Here is a 20632-nt window from a genome sequence, read left to right on the forward strand (position 1 = left end):
AAAGATCGCGACGTCGTTATGTCTTCCAGCACATCAAAGGCACGCGCCGGCGGTTGCGGCTTGCGCCTGGATCTCGTCGCCTATCTCGTTTGGTCTTGGTCCTTGCCTTGGCTGAGCCCCTTCTTATTTAAAGGTCTTGTTATTCTCCGAACTCGGTCCGGCCTGTAGTTCGCAAAGTGCAGCAGTCTGCCTTCTGGAACCCCAATGCTGGATCTCTCGGTAAATGATCGGGTCGTGAAATCAGCCTTCGCGGGCTATTTGGCGAACCTGTTCCTGTACACATGAGCCTTGGACAACTCCCTTCGGATCCATCGTCTGCAAGCCTGTAGACAACAAGAGAGTGTCAGCCCGCCTGCTTGCGGCTCGGTTGCGTCTCAGACCAGACATCATCACCCCCGACAGTCGATTCCGCATAGTGGTGCATGGAATAAGCATTCCGTATCTCTACTCATGACACGATTTCTAACTCGGTTCCCTCATGCAAACCTGACGAATCTCAATGCAAAACAGCAATCCCTTTGACAACGACACAAAAGACTGTGCGTGTCTTGCTCTATGTTGAAATATCTCCGGCTAACCCATGTCTTGTATGCTTTTTCTTTGATTTTCGCCCGTAATGCAAGCCTCAGTGATCCTCCCGTATGACAAACGAGGTATAAACAATCAAAATGCCTTTTTTGTCCAAACCGTATAACTTTTTTCTACGCAATATTGTCTTTCCTTGCGGGGTCTTCCTGTGTAATTCCAAATTTCTCAAATCTAACCCTCGGTGAAGGCCTCGCTTCTGGCTTGCGCGGTGCTTGCGTCCTCGCTGCCGTTGTCCTTGGTCGTCGGGCGGTTGGCAATGAGGCGCTGCAGCAAAATCAGTAAACTCGCTTGATCTGTATCGGGCGGGGCAGCCACTTACGACCAGGTTCCTCAGCAGGCAGGCGATCGTAACCTTACCGACGGAGGGGACGTAGATGGCGGCCTTCTCCTTGACTGTGGGGGCATCGAAGTTGCGGAACGAAGAGAAGTTGATGCACACGGCACCCTCGCGGATGAGATCCGTGCTGATCTTGTACTTCTCGGCGGGGACGCCGCCGATGATGACATCGCTGATGGGGAGAACCTCCTCGAGGCCCCAACCCTCCTTGTTGGTGACCTGGTGGCGCGGCTGCTTGATGCCCTGGCCACGGGTGAAGAGCTGGACGCCGGTGATGTCGACGGAGTAGACGGTGGCGCCGTCGTTGGCGAGCAGCGCGGCCAGCGGGCGGCCGTTGACCTCGGAACGGTTGATGACGGTGATGGTCTTGCCGAAGAGGCGGTTACCCGGGGCGAGGATGGGGTTGTAGATCTGCAGGTGCTCGAGGATCTTGACGACGGCGAGGGGCGTGCAGGGCAGGATGGACTTGCGCAGGTTCTGGGGCGGGTCGAGGAAGCGGACGTTGTGGTACATGTTGTAGATGTGCTTGTGGCAGAGGCCCTCGACGTCCTTGGCCAGGGAGACGGTCTCCTGGATGTACTTGTCGTGCGTGGGGTTGCCGGGGAAGATGGGGTAATAGACGATGATGCCGTCGACCTTGTCATCCTCGTTGGCCTCCTGGATCTTCTCCTCGAGCTGCTCCTTGTCGACGCGACGCAGGTCAAAGTTGAAGCCGCTGAAAGGGAAGGCTCTTGTTAGTCACCTTTGCACCTTTCATGTTCTGTGTGTATACGTGTTTTGTGTGATTCTCTCCTGCAAAGACGAAAAGGACCATCTTTGCGGGCAATGGCAGGGCTTGGCCTACTTCTCTACGCAGGTCTTCTGAGACCACTCGGCGTACTGGAGAGCAGCCGGGTCGTCGTTGGCAAGGAAGGCAACGAGGGTGGGCTTGAAGACGCCGCTGCCCTGGACCTTGGCGAGGGTCTCGTGAACCTCAGCCAGGAGCTTCTTGGCAATGGTGTCGGCCAGAATGACCTTGCACGTCTTGGGGACTTCGGACGCCATGGCTGAGTCTGGATCTCCGGGAGACTTGAAATGCCTTCACAGCGCGTCAGCTAGGGCTCTCTTCCCCATGATCATTGGTATCACTCACTTCCGTTATCTGGAGGTTGAGTGAGTGCCTATCGGCTTCTATCCCCGGATTAGTACTGCCGTCTTGAAAGCCCCACCATCTTGGACCCCGCGATGCCGCATTATTGGGGTAAGATGAATGAGGAAAGGGGAAACTGACTGCCTAGAAGCGCGGGAGGTCTGCGGATTGGACAGGAAATGAGAGGCTCAGATCCAGGATTTGAGTCCAGAAGACAGAATTGGCGCGGTTGAAGTGAGAAAAAAAGATGGTTCCGTAAAATGACCGTGAACGGCTATGAGTATTTTGGAGGGGCACTGGCTCCGACTTCGACCTCCAAATTTTTTTCTCTCTGCTGGCGCAGGACCCCGCGGCCCCTGCGCTGAAATTTACCCCTCCATAGACTGCCCGCCCAATCAGGACTAGCGCAATGTCACAATTGTTCATTTCCAACTTGAAAATGAAAGGCTATCAAGATTGTTTAGAGATTCTACGATGGTAGATGATATTTGGATAATTCTTTTTTCTTCATGTAAATCAGTGACATCACCAAAATACACACTCAACGTCAAACCTCAAGAAATCCCGGAAAACGAAGGACTAGAAGGAGGAGGCATGCTAATCCTGGACAGTCACCGTCATCGGACATTGGTTCCTCCAGGCCGCGATAAGCCTGATAAGAGACACACCGCTTGCCCAAAGCATATCCCCCACCACCATCTCATCTGAGTAATTATCTCACAGCCTGTCACCGAAAGCCGGCCAGTGAAGTGAAGCTAGTATCAGTTGACGAAAAAGTTTTGAAGCCTTCCTGTTGGTGCACTGAAAAATCCTACCCGCGCCTTCCTACCTCGTCTATTCTAGATCATCAGATGGAAGAGATCTGAAGTTTTGTATCTAACCCCTGAAAGCGGCCACCATTTTGAGCAGGTGCGGGGTGTACTTCATAGCCAAGTGCGGGTGCGCATCGCAACTTCTGATTTTGATTTCAACGGCCCAATCTCACTATTCAGTTTTTCTCCAACCAACTTCCCTTCTTCAACTACAAAAAACATCAGCAGAGACACAACTTGAACATTTCAGCCATACACTTGCTCTTAGGGCCTTCGAAAAAGACATCATCGCAAACAACGCAGTGCCTGAAGAGGCTGGGTATCATGGCAGATTTCAGGAAATTGGCACTAGAGTATGTCCTCAGCGACGACCTCGAGAGACATGCATCGATCACCAAGGAAGCATCTTCAGGTAAGCCCTATCAGACGTTGAGACCCAAGGCCCCTGGACAGGCAGAGTGCTGATCCCTGATTCTAGCAATACAATCAGCACCTAGACCCAGCAATCCTGTGGCGAGATGGGTTGAGTCCATCAGGCCGTGGATGCCCAATGCCAACGCCGACCAAATGGAAGACAGCGAGGATGGAGAGTCAAGTGGCGACATCATTGCCCGCTCCAAAGGTGAAGGCCCTCGTCCCGGTAGTACGCTGTAGGCCAATACTAACCCTGGTTTAGCCCTTGGCTTCCTGGCAGGGACATTGGAACATTTGGACCCCGGCTTTCTGAAGGCAGATCAAGGTGAATGATATTGCTCTTCCAGTAGGAATCTCCATTGACCAGTCATTGCAGTGAATCTCCTTGTTGCATTCTTTGGCAGCATGTTCAAGGTCGATCACAAAGCAGGCATTATGCCAGCCGCCAAAGCACTCGAACGAACGACCAGTATGAAGGCATTTCAGCCCTCCAAAGGGAACGACATCATTCAGAGTATTTGCAGTCTCGGTGATGACTTCAAAAACCAGGTCGCAGAGACTCGCGCCACGGTGTATGAACTCTTGGACCATCTCGTCACCAACCCCGATGTTGCAAGCGAGTTGCAGTACCAGCACGGCGCTACTACCGGCTTCATAACAGACCTCCTACAGCTTTGCCGCAACGAGAGAGATCCTAAATGCTTGATGATCTGGTTCAAGATCCTCAAGACATTCCTTGCCGACTATTCCCCCGCACAAGAGCTCGTGGACGAGATTTTCGGCATTTTTTCAGCATACTTCCCAATCTCACTGAGAGCATCGCAACATCCATCTGGTATCACCGCAGATGACCTCAAGTCTGCACTTCGAGAATGTTTCTCTGCGCACCATCGGATCGCAAGCAAGGCGATCCCGTATCTAATTGGAAGGCTCGATCAAGGAGATAGTGTGACTGTGAACGTCAAGGCGAGTAGCCATTTCGGGAGTGTGACCGTGCTAAACTGACAGTGTTATAGGTTGATATTCTCAAAACGCTGACCGCCTGCCTGGTGAAGTATGAGCATGTCCAGCAAGGAATTACGCCCTTCGTTGAGAAGATCTGGGGCAGTCTGAAGTACGAGGTACGCAACGGAGAAATTGAGGACACGATCAACGCTACGCTCGAGGTCATTCGTACCATTGCCAAGAGACTCTCAGGTGACGAGCTGAGAGATTTCGCCCTGACCGTCCAGCGAGACTGCTTGGAAGACCTCGCCAACCCGATATACACGGCAGCTTCAGGCAAACTGCTTATTAGCGTGCACAGCGCGAAGCCCTCAGCGTTTGCTCTTATGATCGCTCCCTCCATCACCCATGTCAAGGACAATCTTCGTCACACGAAGTCACCCGAACACACCAAAAATCTGTTGATTTTGCTCAATTCTCTCCTTGAATTGAGACAAGCTCTTATCGGTGGCGGGGCGGAACTGTCCGTTGACGACGCAGCTGCTTTCAAGGCAACAGAGCCGATGCTTGCACCCCTCTACAAACAGGCATATCTGCCTCCCTTTCAACAAGCAATCCAAGACGGTGCACAGAAGGAAGAAACCGCCATCGGACAGCAAGCTATCAAGGGTATGGGCCTCATGGTATGCCAGCGCGCCGCTCAGACAGGATTGTCCACACAGCCTATGCTTCCAGAGGCCACTCTGTCCGAGATTTGCGATGATCTAGCAAGTGTGATCCTCAAGGCGCCAGAGAGATACGCTACAGACGAGCTTCAGGCTAACATAGCCGACGAAGCGGTGCTTGCTCTCCAGAAGGCAACCACAGCTTACCCGCCAGCTCTGGAAAAACTGGTCGAGGACAGCTTCAGAGTATGCGAGCCGTATATTGCTTCTCCTGAGACGTCGGTCACTGGCTTGATCGGAACTCTTGAGCAGATCATTCCTAAGCTAGCTTTCATCAGCTGCTCTCAGGTACCCAGCCAAGCAAACAAGTTCGGCAATTACATCCTTCTACTCGGTGTACTGTTGAAGAACCTGCAGTCTATGCTTGACATCAAGGCACCTCCCCAGGTTTGGTCAGTATTCGCATCTGGGATTCAGATGACGATGAGATACTACAGAGATGCTATCCATGCACTCGTTCCCCGATCCAGCGCCCTCAACTTCAAGGATAAGCGCTTCCACCCCGAGACGTGGGTCAACTATGTAGCAGCTCGATACCCCCAGCTGCCCCGTGTTGATGGCGAGAGTTCCGATTCGGCTGCTGCTGTTGACGCTATGGATGTTGACAGCAAAGAACAACCTCTGGAGAACGCTAGCGATGAGCTCCATGGAGATTTTACTCTGATCAGTTTGTTTGTGGTACGACAACTCTACAGAAGGGCGACGAGGATCGTCAGCTATGCGGATGACACTGAGCTGTCCCTTGAGCTAAGTACCGATTTTGTGAACAAGGACCCTGACGCGCGGAACTTTGAGGACTGTTATCTGCATTATATCAGCACCATGGCCTCCTTTGTCATTCGGGAAATGAATGAACTGGAGCAGACTGCGCTGCTCCTCAATGAAGAGGTTGTAACTCTCTTCCGCGGCGATGACGAATACTTGCACAGCGACCCTACTCATGCACACCCCTGGGCCAATGCTCAATTGCGAGATGCCATGTTGCGAACTGTCAGCCCAGCAAAATCTTACAGCATGCGCGATCCCCCCAAATTTCCTATTAGTGGCTTCAGTCAAGGCCGTGCTGTTGTACTCTCGTTGGGTATTGTTCAGCCCTTGCATCCCACAGCTATTCAACGCTTGGTAAGTTTATTCCGAGTTTCTTCTGGAAAACGGTGCACTGAGACGTCCCAGGTCGAGAGAGGAACAGCCCACCAGATTCTAATTGCAGGTCTACTGTCCCGCGATCATTCAGCTTCTCCCCGTTCACGCCACATTGTCGCTCATATCCTGACGATTCTTGCCAACAAGTATGCAGTCGAGAAGCTGAGCGAGATAGTGGCAATGATTGAGCAACAGATGAAGTTTGTTGTTGGCGATGGAAGTCTGTCAGAGGAATCGGAGAACGAAACTGGCTTCCTTGAGCACGAGGCAAAGAGGATCCCAGGAGAAACCCCGGCTCAGGCGAGGGCTAACCTGGCAAGGCCTGTCTATGCTATCACTGCGGGTGTTCTTCGAAGGTACACAGGTAATGCCTTTAAACAGGTTCTTTCGGCTATCCAACTCGGCCCTGCCAACAAGGAGACTGGCCACACTCTTGCCCGCAACTTTGAGATCATTTTCTCTCCTTATGGCTGTCTGGCAAAGGAGTACTATGGACTAGCCAAACCTTTGTGGCTGCAGAGGGCTTACTTCGAGTTGGTCAAGCCCATGCTGGCAAAGGCTTGGCCCGCTGGCTCCAATAGTTCCGAGGACATGCTGGTGGCTGCAAACTATAGCATTGCTGTTCTTGCTGCTGTCAAGCATCTCCCCTTCAACATCTACGAGGACGATACAGAGGATCTGGTGAGACTCGTGCTTTGCGCTGTCCGCTACCTGCCCTCTGGTGGAGATGTGCAAGCAGGTCTCAAGGTCTTGGAGGAAATCGCCCAGAGATCGCCTGAACGCATCAAGCCTTTCCTTAAGAGCATCATCGAGGCTTGCATCTCTATTTACACCCGAGGCGGCTCCCAGAGCGAGGATTCAGCGTGGATGCCGGCCGGGTATATGCCGTTCGACCATTCGGACATCAGCCAGGCGCAATGCCGATATCTCGTCGTCCGTCTCCTGGGTCTTTTGCCTCCCCAGTTCGAGGACCGTCATCTGCTTGACTCTGCGGCACATGTCCGTCGCGTACTGTCGCAGTCATCGGGTGATCGAGTGCGGGAGGTTCGGAAGGCTGCTCTTGTTGCACGTGCGGCTTGGGCAGAGGTCAAATAAGAAGAGACCGGATGTGTAATTTGGATAAGCGGGCGGGTTCTGCTGGAAAAGACGCGTGTACGGCGCAACCTGGATATGCATATAGACATTGTCATTGAGGGGATGCCGGCATGGCGAGGCGTTCAGGGGCTTAAATCACACTTAAATTAGAACCAGATATAATGAGATCAGGGTCAACCAACGCTGTTTGCACAGCTGCGGAACGATGGAAATAAAATCGCATGCTTTTTGCCCCTCTCAAAGCCCTTGGTTACTTTACAAGACGATTCAGCATTTAAGAAGTGTAGAGCGAATCCCTGACTAGAGCCGAACGACTATCTACGCCTTGCGTCGCTTGCTAGATCCTTTGGCCGCTGCCTCGGCGCCGCTTCCGCTACCCGTCGCGGTGCTCTCGGCGTACAGAGCGTCGAGAACGTCGGCAGAGTAGGTTTGGGAGGTGGACTGAACGCGCTTAGGATCAAGCTTGCCAATGGTGGGGATGTTGGTAGCGAGGTTCTCCTGGAATGGCGAAGCGACGAAGTGGCCCTGAGAGTCGAACCATTGGTTAAAGGGCTTCGCAAGCTCGAGAGTCTTGCTTGCGCCGTTCTTGGGTGTGATGGTGATCTTCATATTGTAAATTGGTACATTCTTCTTTGTTGAGGTTGCAATGTTGATCTGTCCCAGCTGGTGTAAGTCATTGGGTTCGTAGACAAGGATCCGACGCTGCAGATGGAGATGACGCTGGCACTTACCTTTTCACCCGACGGCGATGTGCCCTCGTATACGGTGCCCGCCTCCTTGAGCCAGATCCATAGCGTCAGAGCGCCGTTCAGGATCGAGTAGACGACCACGGCGGCCGCAGTGTAGTACTTGGTCGCGTCGAAGCCGAACTTGTAATCCCAGCCAAAGCAAGCGGCGGCGATCAGGAACGCGCCCCAGCCGAGGCCCAGACGGACATCGGTCAAGGTGTGGGACTGGGTGAACTTGAGGGAGTTGAGGTAGTTGGGGAGCGCATCGTCCGAGGTGTTCTTGAGATCTGGGGTAAGCTGTTAGTGCGGATGCGACAAAGATGCACGAAAAATGGCAGAAACGTACCGGCCAAGTTGTGGACCGTTATTCTTTCTGAAGACGACATTTTGGTAATAATTGCGCGCGGGGTAGAGTGATCCGGTTCCAGTGTTCGCTGCTTCGTAGTATGGCGGGCATGGGATTTGGGTTCGTTTTATGTCTTGTAACCTCCAGCCTGGCTTTCGGAGCTAGGACAGCTTGGACCCCTGCGCGAATCCATTGTCGAAAAGTGAAAGTGGAAGGTGGTCTTTCGGAGCCCCGCCAAAACTCTTTTTCCGAGAGGAGCTCTCCACCAAGATGATGGGGTGCAACGTCGACCACCAGCTCGCAACCGCCAGGCCGTAATTGCAACGACAAGCGTCATCACAATCTTTTCGAATCATCCTGCCCGGCGCTCCGAGTCAATTACGTCCGCCATGGCCCAGGCTCCGGTGCAGACGATCCATCGGGATCCCCAGTTGTTGTACGTATCTACCGCCAATTGTCCATTCGGCATGTAGGGACTAATCGAAGCAACGCAATAGCTACTGGATCTTGTTCCCGATTACCGTGGTCATGATCTTGACTGGTATTCTGCGACACTATGCCTCGGTCATGCTCGCCACCCCGCCCAAGAAGCTCGACAAGCCTGCTCTCCGCGAGCAACGCGCCATGATGCATGGCGTCGGCGTGCGAACGAACCACCACGTCCTGTCGAAGAAGTCATTCGAGGCGCGCCGTGACACGCTTGTTGCTGCGTATGAGTCTGGTGCTTACCTCAAGGACCCCGATCGCAAGGGCCAACCCCCCGCGAACCCGCTCACGGACCCGGGTGCGATGGACGGCATGATGGGCATGATGAAGAACAACATGGCGATGATTATCCCCAACACGCTGATCATGAGCTGGATCAACGCCTTCTTCAGCGGATACGTCATCATGAAGCTGCCGTTCCCGCTCACCATCAAGTTCAAGAGCATGCTCCAGGCTGGTGTCGCGACCAAGGACATGGATCCCCGATGGATGTCTAGCATCAGCTGGTACTTCCTCTGCATCTTTGGTTTACAATCTGTCTTCAACTTCATTCTGGGAAGTGACAATGGTAAGCTAGTCTTGATAAGGGCTCCCTAAAAGTGGGGGTACTGACGTGAAGCAGCCGCCAGCCAGATGGCCCAGCAAATGGGACAGATGGGAGGTGCCCAGGGCGCCCCCCAGATGTTTGGGCCCGGTGTTGACCCCGACAAGCAGTTCAAGGGCGAGGCCGAGAACATTGCCGTCGTTGACCACTACTCAGTTCTGGATGATGTGGAGCAAAGACTGCTCTCGGGTATCAAGTTATAGAATTGTAGAACAATGTACATATCCGTGCCGCCCATGCGCCTTCCAGGTCTTTATCTTCTTCCCGTAAAATAATCAATGCATCGCCTGTGAGATAATCAAGGACCGCCCAAGTACTACTCGCTGCCCTGACCATCCCACCAGAGACACACGCCGAGACCTTCCATCGCCATCGTGCCCTTCACCTTGTATGGTGGCTTTGGCGGGGCGGCCTCCTCTCCTTGACTTGGCCCCGCAGGCGTCTGGTCGTGCCACTCCTCGTCAATAACTTGGAATCTGACCATTTCGTGGTTGTCATAGAAGAGTCTGTCGCCTTCAATATTCCAGATCCACAATTGCTCCGAGTGGTTGCTGGAACAAGTTAGTCCAGACTGGGCTTTGATATCATGAGTGACTTTCACTCACTATTCGGCACCCTCGGGGAGCTCATCGAAGGGGATAAAAATGTCGTCGAAAAAGTCTGTTCTCAGGTTGATGCCGGCTGGCGTAGAACTCCTGATCCTGCCAATCATGACCTCGCCCTTGAACGGTCTGAAGACGATCATTCTAAATTCAACTAGAAGAACGTTAGGCATGCGCTCTTCCCGAGCACATTTCTCACATACCGTTGACGTTGACGAGGCCGGTGCCGTGGCCGATGAGTCCTTCTGAGGTCCAGAGGATGTCATAGAGACATATGCAGAGGCCAATCTTTTGGATAACCTTGTTCGCGTACTTTGCGTTGATATTGTCCTCAATTGCGGCACCGCTCTTCTTGCGGAAATCCTCTGGTGCGATCTCGACTAGATCGGCGATTTTGGTCTGCGGCCGTGTTAGTGATACGTCCAGGTGAAAATTGCAGGATCGAAACCTACTAGGATGAACATGTTGGGCAATTATTTGCTGGCGATGAGGGCCTCTGGACGATTAAAAAGACACTATTGAAGGATGGAGACCCTCAGATCGTCGTCTCGTAAGAGGACTCAATTAGAAGCTAAAGCGCCTTTCAAGGAAGGAATTTCAGGTGAGTCGCTGGCCGTCTATGAAATCGCAAAATCGGCAAAATCGCGGGGCGCCTGGCTGGAAAAGACACCCGCTGTCACACCGCCCTCTGGTTCTGGCCTAGCCAAGGGTCGGCTCAGCGGACCAAAGCGCCCCCAAGGCAGCCATAAGACACTCCCAAGGTTAGTCGACCCGCTGGAACAGTTATTGCGGCCACCGAAACCACATCCCTGAGCCAGGACAGAGCCTGGAACTCTGCCCGCAGAAAGGAAGAAAGTTGCTGGGCTCCACCTTCTGCTGCAGCTTCGCGTCAGGGAACTTGCAGTCTGCATCAAGCTGCGTCTCCCGCCTCGCTCTTCCTTCTTTTTGCATTTCATCTTTGCGAGGTGTCTTGTTCCGAGGTTGTCTTCCTGCTTCCAGAAAAGATTCATCCTTTGAGATCGATTTGCACCTCATCACCCTTTTGCCCCCTTCCTCCCTGCAGTTCGATACGATCGCAAGCGCTCACCTTCGAAAGAAGCAATCTGGTACGCCACCAAGTTTCTTGGTCGACCTAGCTCCTTCTATCATCGAACATCCCGTAAATATCACAACGGAGAAGACCCGAGCCGAGCCTTCGAGACACGAGCTTCAACGTTGCCGAGCCAAGATGTCCGGCTACAACTACGGCCCGCCGCCACCTCCTCCCCAGGCGGCACAAGCGAGCCATCCTGGATACGGTCATCACGGCGGCCCCTATCAACAACACCCTAGAGGAGGTGGTGCTCCTCCCGGCCGAGGTGGCCGTGGTGGTTATACGTCTGGCGGTCGTCCCGAATACCCGCCTGCTCCTCAGCCTCAGTACGAGTACGGTCGCCAGCAGCCCTATCCCCAACACAGCCCTGCGTACGCAGGTCAGCCCACGGGCGGCAGTTATCCTCCCCAGCAGCAGTGGCACCACGATCACGCCCATCCTACGCCTCAGCATGGCGCCCACGCTCCTGCTCCCTTATCCAGCTCCAACTACCATCCTAATTACGCTCCCCAAGTTTACTCCCATCCTCAACATGCCCAACCGCCTCCTCATCAGCCAGGATACGGGCCTCCCCAGCAGCAACAGTATGGGCAACCTTACCAACATCCTGCACCATACAGTGCCCCCCAACAATGGTCTGGTCATGATCAACACAATCAGAACCATTACAGTGGCGGCCGCGGCCGCGGCGGATACGGCAACGATCGAGGTGGCTCGCGAGCTCCCAACATGAGTACACCAGCCCCTGCGGCATACGGCAACGAAGGGATCCAGCATCAAGTGAATGGTGGATACGGTCAACCGTACGGAGACCCTCGCGCTCAGCCGGTTCCGTACGCGCCTCCTACCCAGTATCCCTACCACGCTCCGCCGCCTGCTCCTCATGCTTCCGGCCCAACACACGAGCCACACTACAAGCATGATGGACATGGCGGTCGTGGACGAGGTGGCTTCCGCGGGAACAACACGCGAGGCCGTGGAGGCTTCCAACACGGCAACGATAGAAGCCGTCACCGCCAGCAAGGAAATCATCATAATAATCGTCAAGATGGAGGATTCCACAAGCATGATAACAACGCCGCTTCTGGTAAGAAGAAGAAGCGCAAGACCAACACGTTGGGTCTTACGCCAGGCCAAGACTCGGACTCTGAAGACGATGAGATGGAAGAGGAGACTCTTCGCAAGCTGATCGGCGCCGATGCTTTACAGTGAGTGGGAAATAAACAACAAGCTAATGGTCCGCTAATGGAATGCGTAGGGTCACTGATGTTGCTGCCTATATCGCCGAGCGGAAGAAGCGCTTCCCCACGGCCGCACGAGTTAAGGCAAAGAAGTCTGCCGAGGTGGCACACGGAAGCAGCCACAAGTTTGCTGCCGCTTTAGAGAAGGAAGAATACCTCGCTATCAAGCTGAGAAAACAGCTAGAAAAGGTGGAGTCGTCCATCAAACGCAAGCGTGAACAGCAGGACGAGGGTGATGAGATGAGAGACAGCTCCCCTGTTGAAATTAAGTCTGAAGACGACGAGCCAGAAGTCGCGTCTAGTCGTGCTCAGCAAGCCCCCCCACCACCCCCGCCAGCTAAGAAGGCAGATGTTACGAAACACTGCAAGTACTACTCGACGGGAGGTACGTGTGGCAAGAAGGGCAAGTGCCGTTTCGTCCACGATCCCGCTGTCAGAGAGGCGGCCATGAAAGAGCGGGAAGCGAACAACGGGGCACTTACCATCCAGCAGCGCTTGATCCTCAACGACAAGGATCAAGAGGATTTGACGGTTCTCCAGTCAATCCAGTATCTGCGAGAAAAGGGCCTTATGAAGGATGACGAGCAGAGCACATCCAACGGTACGAACGGCCATCATGCTCCCGTTGGCCAGAAAAGCAGCCTGCCAGCTGCACCAGCCTCACTCCCACCACCGCCCGTGAAGCATCACAATGGGCTCCCTCCACACAATCCTCCTCCCTCCTCACTCTCTGGCAGCGGCGGTTCTACAGTTCGATACAAAGGCTGGAATCTGAGTGGATATGGGAACTCAGGTCTCAAGTTGGAAGATCTACCATAGGATTGCAGAGCTCCTGACTACTATTGAGACACATGGGCCTGGTCAAGACGCTGAGCACTTGCGCGCCGCTTGTCACAGTAGAGAACCCGTCCCTCGTCCGCCAGAGTTTGGTGGGCGGCAGTGTTCCTCCAGGGTCTCTTGCCTCCGCGGAGAAGTTATCCTTGAAAAGCAATTTGCAGCCGCAACACCAGCAACGTTTGCATTTGTTTGTTCCTTTTCCCACTCGGGTGTTAAACAGGAGGCACAAATCAGGTGACAGAATTTCTTCCTGCCGCCTTCTTATACCTTCTTTCCCCATCTTTGCTTGCCATCAACATGGATGGTTGCATTTCTGGCTTTATTTTTTCTTCCCTTGTTAGCCAAAAGGCTTACAGGGCGCAAAGTTTGCGGTCATAGATCGCGTGTAACAACAAACGACATGCGGACCGGATGACCCACTGCCGTAGTCGTTCGTCGCCAGCCTGGTTCAACATCACGTATCGGAGTTATCAATTGCGGAAGAGCGGAGCTTAGTAGCCCCGGTCGCTGGCTCACAGCAGGTCTCTTGTGGAATCTTGGGCAAGATTGGAAAGCTGGCGTTGGGGGATGGGATCATGCGATGGAACGGGTAGATTTGATACCCCGTGGATTATGGCATTGGGGCTCCCATAGATTGAGACATACGGATTACATAACGTTTGAGCAATATCACCAAGACGACGTGGCCCTGTGGTTTAACAATAGGTTATTTCTGACTACCCAATAACCTGACTACGTAAGACAATCTACTTTTCCAATCAAACGGGCAAACGCATTACGTGATTCTGGCTGGGTACTCTCCTGTTACAGAGCCGCCAAGTTCTCGGCATTCTGTCAGGTATTTCAGCACCAATCCTCCCCCTGGGACCTTAAGCTTGGTTCTGACCAGTAACTGGCACAGACGTAATAATATTAGGCTAATGTTTGTTGGCCCCTGAGGTATCATCTTGCGCGCGTGGCATGTCTATACCCTTCTCTCCAAAGAAGAAAGTAAGGTGAAAACCGCCAAATGAAGTCGGCCGTGTGTGCCGTGAGTAATTCCCTAACCCAATGATGACAAAACAAATACAGTAACGCCGTCGCTAATGTGATGCTGCCGCGCCGCGCCTACCGGTGCAAATGCCCTTAGTGCCCAGGTTCCTATTCCCCTGTGATACCGTCTGAAGCGCCGGGGCTCGTGACTAACGCCGTCCACGCTGCTGCTCGTAGAACCTGCGCTTACGCTCTTCCTTCTCAGCCTTAAGTCGCTTCTCGAGCTTCTCCTGCTCGAGATCCTCTCTGCGAGCTACACGCTCTGCCATCTGCTCTTCCTCCCATACGTCGTCCATGCCGGCCTCCATGTCTGAAGAGCCGTCCGAGTCGTAGGTGTAACGGGGACCAGCATCGTCTTCTTCGTCATCATACTCGATGAAGTCGTCGAGTTCTTCGTCTTCCTCGTCTTCGTAGCGAGACCTTCTCGCGGAGCCGCCATAGCGTGGTGCAGGGCGACTATTGAGGAGGGCACCGCCGGGAGTTGGCTTCTTCTTCGTTGAGGTTGCACCGGGTCTCGGGCGGGCAGTGCCAGTGTATCCTGTGGTCGCCACGGCTGCCTTTTTGAGCTTCTTTTCCTGCTCCTCCTCAGCAGCGCGTGCCTTTGCTGCAGCTCGAGGGTCCTTTGCTCGGTCAGGCGCGCCATTCCTGGAGGACCCGTTTGTACCAGCCCCGTTGCGTGCCGGGGCACCTGAGGATGGCCTGGACGTGCCTTGGAACTTTGACGGTTGTCTCGCAGCTCCGCCCTTGGCCGCTGCCGCCTTTGCATCCTTCTTTGCCTGTAACGCCAAATCCTCACGTTCTTTCTTGGTGAGAACCTTCTCAACAGGCTTGTGTTGAATTTTTCCGACTTGGCCCATCGATTCTTGAGCCTTCTTGGCACGCGCCAAAATCTCAGCAAAAGACCCCTTTTTCGGGGCTGCACCATCCTTTGGAGGGGCGGGTGATGGTCGGCTGGGCAGAGTGGAGGTGGACCTCGATGCACCAGACCCGTTTAGGGGTCGCGCACTGGAGGTGCTGGGCTTCGCTGATGATGTGCCATTGCCCAGGGGTTTGGGTGTTGATGATGTTCGATCTGAGGGTCGGGCTGCGCTGCCTCGGAAGCCAGTAATGGTCGTCGCCTTTTCCGCAGGTCGCGAAGCGGGTCTCGGGGCGCTAGCGGGCTTCGAAGCTGATGACGAACTGGGCGCTGTGGTGCTGGTTCGCGGCGTCTTATTTGAAACGGTACTGCGCAAATCATCGTCTGCTTTTCGTTTCGGGGCGGCAGCGATGGCCGGCCGTGTCGGCGCCGGAGAGGTGCTCTGTGACTTATCGCCACTTATTTGGGCGAGAAGATCTCCGATCTGGGAGAGGGGGTAAGCGTTCGTCGGCCAAATGAGTTTCTGCGAAGCGGAAATCGCAGGAGGTCGCGTGCTCATTGAACTTACCGGCATGTTGACGGTCTATTACAGCCAAGTATCGTCAAGCAAGGGTCTAGATTGCTTGAAGCAGCCGTCAGGATGCATTAGGCAGAGGCTTGAGTCATCAGTATGGAAAGTGCGAGAACCCCAAGTTTTCTGCGATTCAGCGAGCCCAGTGCCCCCAAAGACTTGGAGAGACGCGAGCCTGAACGTCGGCCGAAATCGTGGGAGTCCCGGGTGGAAAAATCGCGAAAAATGAGGCGATGGTCGCGGAGGACAGGCAACGGGCGTCTGATGGTCGGGAAAGTCGAAAGTTGGGTTTCGGGGGAAACAAAAGGAAGTGGCGTTGGAGTTGGCAAGTTTATATCTGCTGGCCTGGGGGTAGGAATCAGTGGTACTTCCAGCACTGTGCCTCTGCCTTATTACCAGCCTGGACTTCCAGGCTTTCGGAAGTGCAGTGGCTCCGGTTCCGGGAGTGCCGAGCTTCCAGGTTCTCGTCATTTATCGCGATTCCCACTGGAAGATGGCAGGGTCCCGTGCACTTAGGTGGACTCCCAGGGGAGCTGACGGGCAGGTGGCTGGTGAGCTGCCCCGCCACAGACGGCCAGCCACTCAGCATCGGGCGCTGGCCCCGCCCTAAACGCCTGTTAGGGTCTAATATTCGCCCACAGCCGTGACAAAAGGCGAAACTTTTTTTTCGCAACCAACTTTCCGAAGAGACAACCACCGCCAACTATCCTCTTAGGACTCGAAGATTCAGTCTCCGCCCAACTTGCGGTTAAATTGATTGACCTCTCGTGTTCTCTTCAAGAAACTGTGAGTCCTACTCCCCGCTGCACTACTCCCTCGCCGACGTTGTCACTGCCGGTAATGCCTGTCGCATCCTCCGCCGCTTGCGAATATCTTGAGGGCTCTTGGCTGACCTTCCTCTCTGATCCAGAAATACCACAATCAAAATGAAGCACCTCGCCGCTTACCTTCTCCTCGGCCTCGGTGGCAACACCTCCCCCTCTGCCAAGGACGTCAAGGCCGTCCTTGAGTCCGTCGGCATTGAGGCCGATGACGAGCGCCTCAACAAGCTCATCTCTGAGCTCGAGGGCAAGGACATCAATGAGGTCAGTTTTCTCCCGGCAGGATACTTGCCTGACTTTCTTTTCCGTGAACATGCGCGCTGACTTCCCCACAGCTGATCTCTGAGGGTTCTTCCAAGCTCGCCTCCGTCCCCTCTGGTGGCGCTGGTGCTGCTCCCACCGCTGGCGGTGCCGCTGCTGGCGGTGCTGCTGAGGCTGAGGCCGAGGCTCCCAAGGAGGAGGAGAAGGAGGAGTCCGACGACGACATGGGCTTCGGTCTCTTCGACTAAATACCCTTCTCACGACGCTGATGACCGGCCGAGTGCCCCGACCTCATCAAAGAAGTCACGCAGCAACATCTGGCCGACATTTTCGCATGTCATTCGCATGGGGGAACTCTTGGGTTGGACTTCGACGCACATTTGTGTAGGGAAACCGGCTGTTTTCGGACAATTGAAAAGCTCGCTGCTTCTTTGAAAACAATTCTCCCCCGTGATCGTGAAATTTCTATCATGTGTTGCCGTTTGGGACATTGCGCTCCTTCCACCGTCCTGCAGTACAGGCGCGGCGTCTTGCACCAAGAATACATGTACCCACATCCTCCTACATGCGGGGCATTGGGTCCGTAAGGCGTCTAATGGATCTCGAGTGCGCACGTGTCTAAGCGATTTGAATGGAAGCTTTGGCCATGCCGGTTCGCACCGTCGCTCACTCCGGTATGCGTCTGCCTCAGGCATAGGGCGATGTGCAAATTTCATGCGACGAACAGGGGAATGTGCTGCCTCGCGTCCCACCCTAAGCTCTGCCAGCCAGTTGCCCGGACAACTTAGTCTGCCGAACCTGCCCTCTCATTGGCCGACCCCTGTTAGCCCCAAATACTGGGAACGTCGTTGAATTCGACAAGGAACCGACACATCCCCCCCAGCATTACAAGATGCTAATGACGCGCCGCATAAACTAATCTTTCCTCCATTTTCAATCCTTTGGATCATGGGCACCATTGACACGTAAAACATCCTTTACTCGACAGAAACAATCGCTTTTGCAGCGGCAGGTGGTCAGTCTCCGAGACGTGGAAGGGACGCGCCGAATTGCTCGATTACCTACATTGCTCACACCTGCAAAACAAACCTCCACCCCCAACCACCTCGACCGGAAAAAATGGACATGTCGACAGCTTCGCCCACCCCGATGGGTACCGCTGGCACCGGATTGTCACGACGACCTTCGCAGAGACAAGGCCTCCGTCGACTGCCCTCGCGCCCGCACTTGGGCCGAACCGAATCAAACCCTGTTCACGCGACAGCTGCTGCACCTGCTCTGTCTAGGAAGGCGGATTCGCAACAGTACGCCATGCACGATAGCTCCGACGATGAGATTCCGGTCCCCATGAAGCTCAGCGCTCTCACCAAGGCACTCCTTAACGATGGCGGCTCCGCCCAACCTGAGCGTGCACCATCCCCGCCACGAACGCGCCGTCGCGCAAGCAACCTTGCTGCGTCGACGACATCTGCTACAGAAGAGAGAAGATCCCTCAGGTCCGGAAGTGCGCAAGCACATGAGACGAGATCATCAAAACCCTCATCACCCATGAGAAGCCGCGAGACAAGTCCCGTGCGCAAGAGAGTCGTCAGACTCAGCACAACACCCAAGAGTCTAAGCCAGATGGGACCCACGAAGCGACGATCAACATCACTGTCGCGATCCACCAACCAACGCCCTCGCTCAAGGAGTCGGCCAGAAAGCCGTGAACAGTCTTCCGATGAGAAGCCAGAACCGCCCCAGGACGTCAACACTCCTGCTCAAGGAGTCCGAGTTGTCCGCATTGCCGCCGGCTCATCGGGCAACAGAAGTCGACTTAACAGCTCGACTGGTCATTCGCGCCGGTCTGGGTCGCATTTCGAGCAGGAGCATTCCGAGGAGCCAGTAACTGCCGGCCGACATGCTGCTGGTATCAACCCCGGAAGTGTCTCGCGCCACCCTTCTACCGTCGGAAGGAACGTCAAGCCGGAGGATAACCTAGCACTGCAAGGCTCCATGCGTGTCAAGCGCGTCGGCAAGGTTCCAGGAAGCTTCCTCAGTGGTCCGGCACGACGTGGTCGTAGACGTCAGAGTGAGGAGGAGGCCGAAGGCAATGGCGAGGTTGAGGGCGATGGCTTGATGTCAAGTAATGAGTATGATCGCCAGGGCCGTGAGGCCGACAATGACCTTGCCTCATCATTTTATGGAAACGGCAGGCAACTTGCATCAGGGAGCCCGGTGGCTCTGAGCGATCCTTCAAGACCAGGTCACAGACGACCGACGTCTTACGCAGAGCCTGTCGCATCTGCGCGACAATCACCCCAGGAGAGAGAAGAGCCGGGGGAGATTCACTACAAGTTACCGGCATCTCGACCTCAGGTACCATCTGCCCACGACCAGGAGAACGAAATTCCTTCAATCCTCAGAAGCTCCAAGCCCGCAGTCAGCCTCCTTGGTGAGAAGGAAGAGAAGGTCCCGAGACGTTCCGCCAACCCTGAAGTAGCCCGCCAACAACCTGCTGCTTCTCCTGACCGGAAACCACTGTCTTCGCTTGCGAACAACACCCCTCGCAGGCCGGCGCCGCCACCACCACCAAAGATGTCTGTCCTAGATGCTGCAACCACTTCCGCAGGAGCAGCTACTACCACTCAGGGAAGGCAAAAGCGAAACATCCTCCGTGTGAATGGGAAGTCGTATACAAGGCTCGACTGTTTGGGCCGCGGCGGTAGCGCTAAGGTCTACCGCGTTACTGCCGAAAACGGAGCAATGTTTGCTTTGAAGAGAGTCTCGCTGGAGAATGCAGATGAAGGCCAAATCAGGGGTTATCGAGGCGAGATCGACTTGCTGCGCAAACTCAACGGTGTCGACCGAGTCATCAATCTATACGACTACGAAATGAATGATGAGAAGAGAGTGCTAACGCTGGTGAGTGAGCTTGTCATGTGCTACGCGAACACAACTAATCTAGCATCAGCTTATGGAAATGGGCGAGTTGGATCTCAACACCCTCATCCGAAGTCGACAAAACCCTGAGGCCGCCAAGTTCGATCCGGTTTTCGTCCGTTTCTATTGGCAAGAGATGCTTGAATGTATTCAAGCAGTCCACCAATGCGAGATCGTGCACTCCGATCTCAAGCCCGCCAACTTTGTCCTCGTCAAGGGTCGCTTGAAGCTGATCGACTTCGGCATCGCCAATGCCATTCAGACAGACGAAACCGTCAATGTGCATCGCGAAACGCAAGTTGGCACACCGAACTACATGTCTCCTGAATCACTCCTGGACTTCAACGCGCCCCGAGGTGGGCGTGTTCCTGGTCGACCCAAGCTGATGAAGGTGGGCAAGCCCAGCGATGTCTGGTCACTTGGCTGCATTCTCTACCAGCTTGTTTACGGAATCGCCCCATTTGGTCACATTGCCAACCAGATGGCAAGATGCCAAGCCATTATCAACTGGGACCACAATATCGAGTTCCCTTCAAGGGGGATGGGCGGCATGCCTGTACCCCCCTCATTGATAAGAACCTTGAGGAGGTGCTTGAACCGCGATGTTCACATGCGGCCGACCTGCGAGGAACTCCTCCACGAGACCGATCCCTTCCTTTACCCTAATGAGCTTAGCGAGAAGGCACTTCCAATCGATGAGGAACTCCTTGGTAGAATCATCCAGAGCGTCGTCACGAGATGTCGAGAACGCATGCCGACCGAGGCCGAGGTCATGTCGGTTTGGCCATCAGCATACTGGGCCAGTGTCAGAAAAGCCACGAATAGATCATGAGAGCGTATGGGCGTTAATGTTGGAAAGTTGTATGAAAAGGGCGTCATTTGGCAACTTCACTTTGGATCATGATGACGGACAACATTCACAGCTTGGAGTTTCTGGGGCGTCTTGCTTTAATTCTTATTCGGCTGTTTGCGCCGCACGTTTATCCCATTACCTTGTTTTCGTTATTACCTCAGAGGCAGCGACCTCCAGTTACGGCAGATTAC

General features: G+C 54.3%; 9 protein-coding genes across 9 annotated transcripts; 5 read left to right on the forward strand and 4 right to left on the reverse strand.

Moving 5' to 3' along the window:
• Nucleotides 1-759: 759 nt before the first annotated feature.
• Nucleotides 760-1969, reverse strand: CGCA056_v010830 (Methylenetetrahydrofolate dehydrogenase; the record flags this gene model as incomplete). Its single annotated transcript, XM_037326077.1, has 3 exons — nucleotides 760-852; nucleotides 908-1640; nucleotides 1770-1969. The coding sequence occupies 3 exons, from the start codon at nucleotides 1967-1969 to the stop codon at nucleotides 760-762; spliced, it is 1026 nt and encodes a 341-aa protein (XP_037174832.1).
• A 1221-nt stretch (nucleotides 1970-3190) lies between these two features.
• On the forward strand, nucleotides 3191-7188 carry CGCA056_v010831 (MMS19 nucleotide excision repair protein-like protein; the record flags this gene model as incomplete). The annotated part of the gene is made up of 6 exons (XM_037326078.1): nucleotides 3191-3278; nucleotides 3345-3488; nucleotides 3543-3605; nucleotides 3657-4234; nucleotides 4297-6072; nucleotides 6124-7188. 6 exons carry the CDS (start codon nucleotides 3191-3193, stop codon nucleotides 7186-7188), a joined length of 3714 nt encoding a protein of 1237 aa, XP_037174831.1.
• A 318-nt stretch (nucleotides 7189-7506) lies between these two features.
• Nucleotides 7507-8302, reverse strand: SPC2 (Signal peptidase complex subunit SPC2; the record flags this gene model as incomplete). The annotated part of the gene is made up of 3 exons (XM_037326079.1): nucleotides 7507-7842; nucleotides 7920-8203; nucleotides 8263-8302. 3 exons carry the CDS (start codon nucleotides 8300-8302, stop codon nucleotides 7507-7509), a joined length of 660 nt encoding a protein of 219 aa, XP_037174830.1.
• A 349-nt stretch (nucleotides 8303-8651) lies between these two features.
• Nucleotides 8652-9555, forward strand: CGCA056_v010833 (ER membrane protein complex subunit 3; the record flags this gene model as incomplete). Its single annotated transcript, XM_037326080.1, has 3 exons — nucleotides 8652-8698; nucleotides 8760-9316; nucleotides 9371-9555. The coding sequence occupies 3 exons, from the start codon at nucleotides 8652-8654 to the stop codon at nucleotides 9553-9555; spliced, it is 789 nt and encodes a 262-aa protein (XP_037174829.1).
• A 113-nt stretch (nucleotides 9556-9668) lies between these two features.
• On the reverse strand, nucleotides 9669-10418 carry rpc25 (DNA-directed RNA polymerase III subunit rpc8; the record flags this gene model as incomplete). Its single annotated transcript, XM_037326081.1, has 4 exons — nucleotides 9669-9903; nucleotides 9958-10108; nucleotides 10158-10353; nucleotides 10407-10418. 4 exons carry the CDS (start codon nucleotides 10416-10418, stop codon nucleotides 9669-9671), a joined length of 594 nt encoding a protein of 197 aa, XP_037174835.1.
• A 764-nt stretch (nucleotides 10419-11182) lies between these two features.
• On the forward strand, nucleotides 11183-13107 carry CGCA056_v010835 (uncharacterized protein; the record flags this gene model as incomplete). Its single annotated transcript, XM_037326082.1, has 2 exons — nucleotides 11183-12255; nucleotides 12306-13107. 2 exons carry the CDS (start codon nucleotides 11183-11185, stop codon nucleotides 13105-13107), a joined length of 1875 nt encoding a protein of 624 aa, XP_037174834.1.
• Nucleotides 13108-14306: 1199 nt separating this feature from the next.
• Nucleotides 14307-15572, reverse strand: CGCA056_v010836 (uncharacterized protein; the record flags this gene model as incomplete). Its single annotated transcript, XM_037326083.1, has 1 exon — nucleotides 14307-15572. One exon carries the CDS (start codon nucleotides 15570-15572, stop codon nucleotides 14307-14309), a length of 1266 nt encoding a protein of 421 aa, XP_037174833.1.
• A 938-nt stretch (nucleotides 15573-16510) lies between these two features.
• On the forward strand, nucleotides 16511-16914 carry RLA2 (60S acidic ribosomal protein P2; the record flags this gene model as incomplete). The annotated part of the gene is made up of 2 exons (XM_037326084.1): nucleotides 16511-16669; nucleotides 16741-16914. 2 exons carry the CDS (start codon nucleotides 16511-16513, stop codon nucleotides 16912-16914), a joined length of 333 nt encoding a protein of 110 aa, XP_037174905.1.
• Nucleotides 16915-17785: 871 nt separating this feature from the next.
• On the forward strand, nucleotides 17786-20420 carry mph1-0 (Serine/threonine-protein kinase mph1; the record flags this gene model as incomplete). Its single annotated transcript, XM_037326085.1, has 2 exons — nucleotides 17786-19570; nucleotides 19620-20420. The coding sequence occupies 2 exons, from the start codon at nucleotides 17786-17788 to the stop codon at nucleotides 20418-20420; spliced, it is 2586 nt and encodes an 861-aa protein (XP_037174906.1).
• Nucleotides 20421-20632: the final 212 nt, after the last annotated feature.

This window comes from Colletotrichum aenigma (genome assembly GCF_013390185.1).
Source record: "Colletotrichum aenigma strain Cg56 chromosome Unknown KSG_Cg56_contig07, whole genome shotgun sequence".
In the NCBI taxonomy this organism is placed as follows: domain Eukaryota; kingdom Fungi; phylum Ascomycota; class Sordariomycetes; order Glomerellales; family Glomerellaceae; genus Colletotrichum; species Colletotrichum aenigma.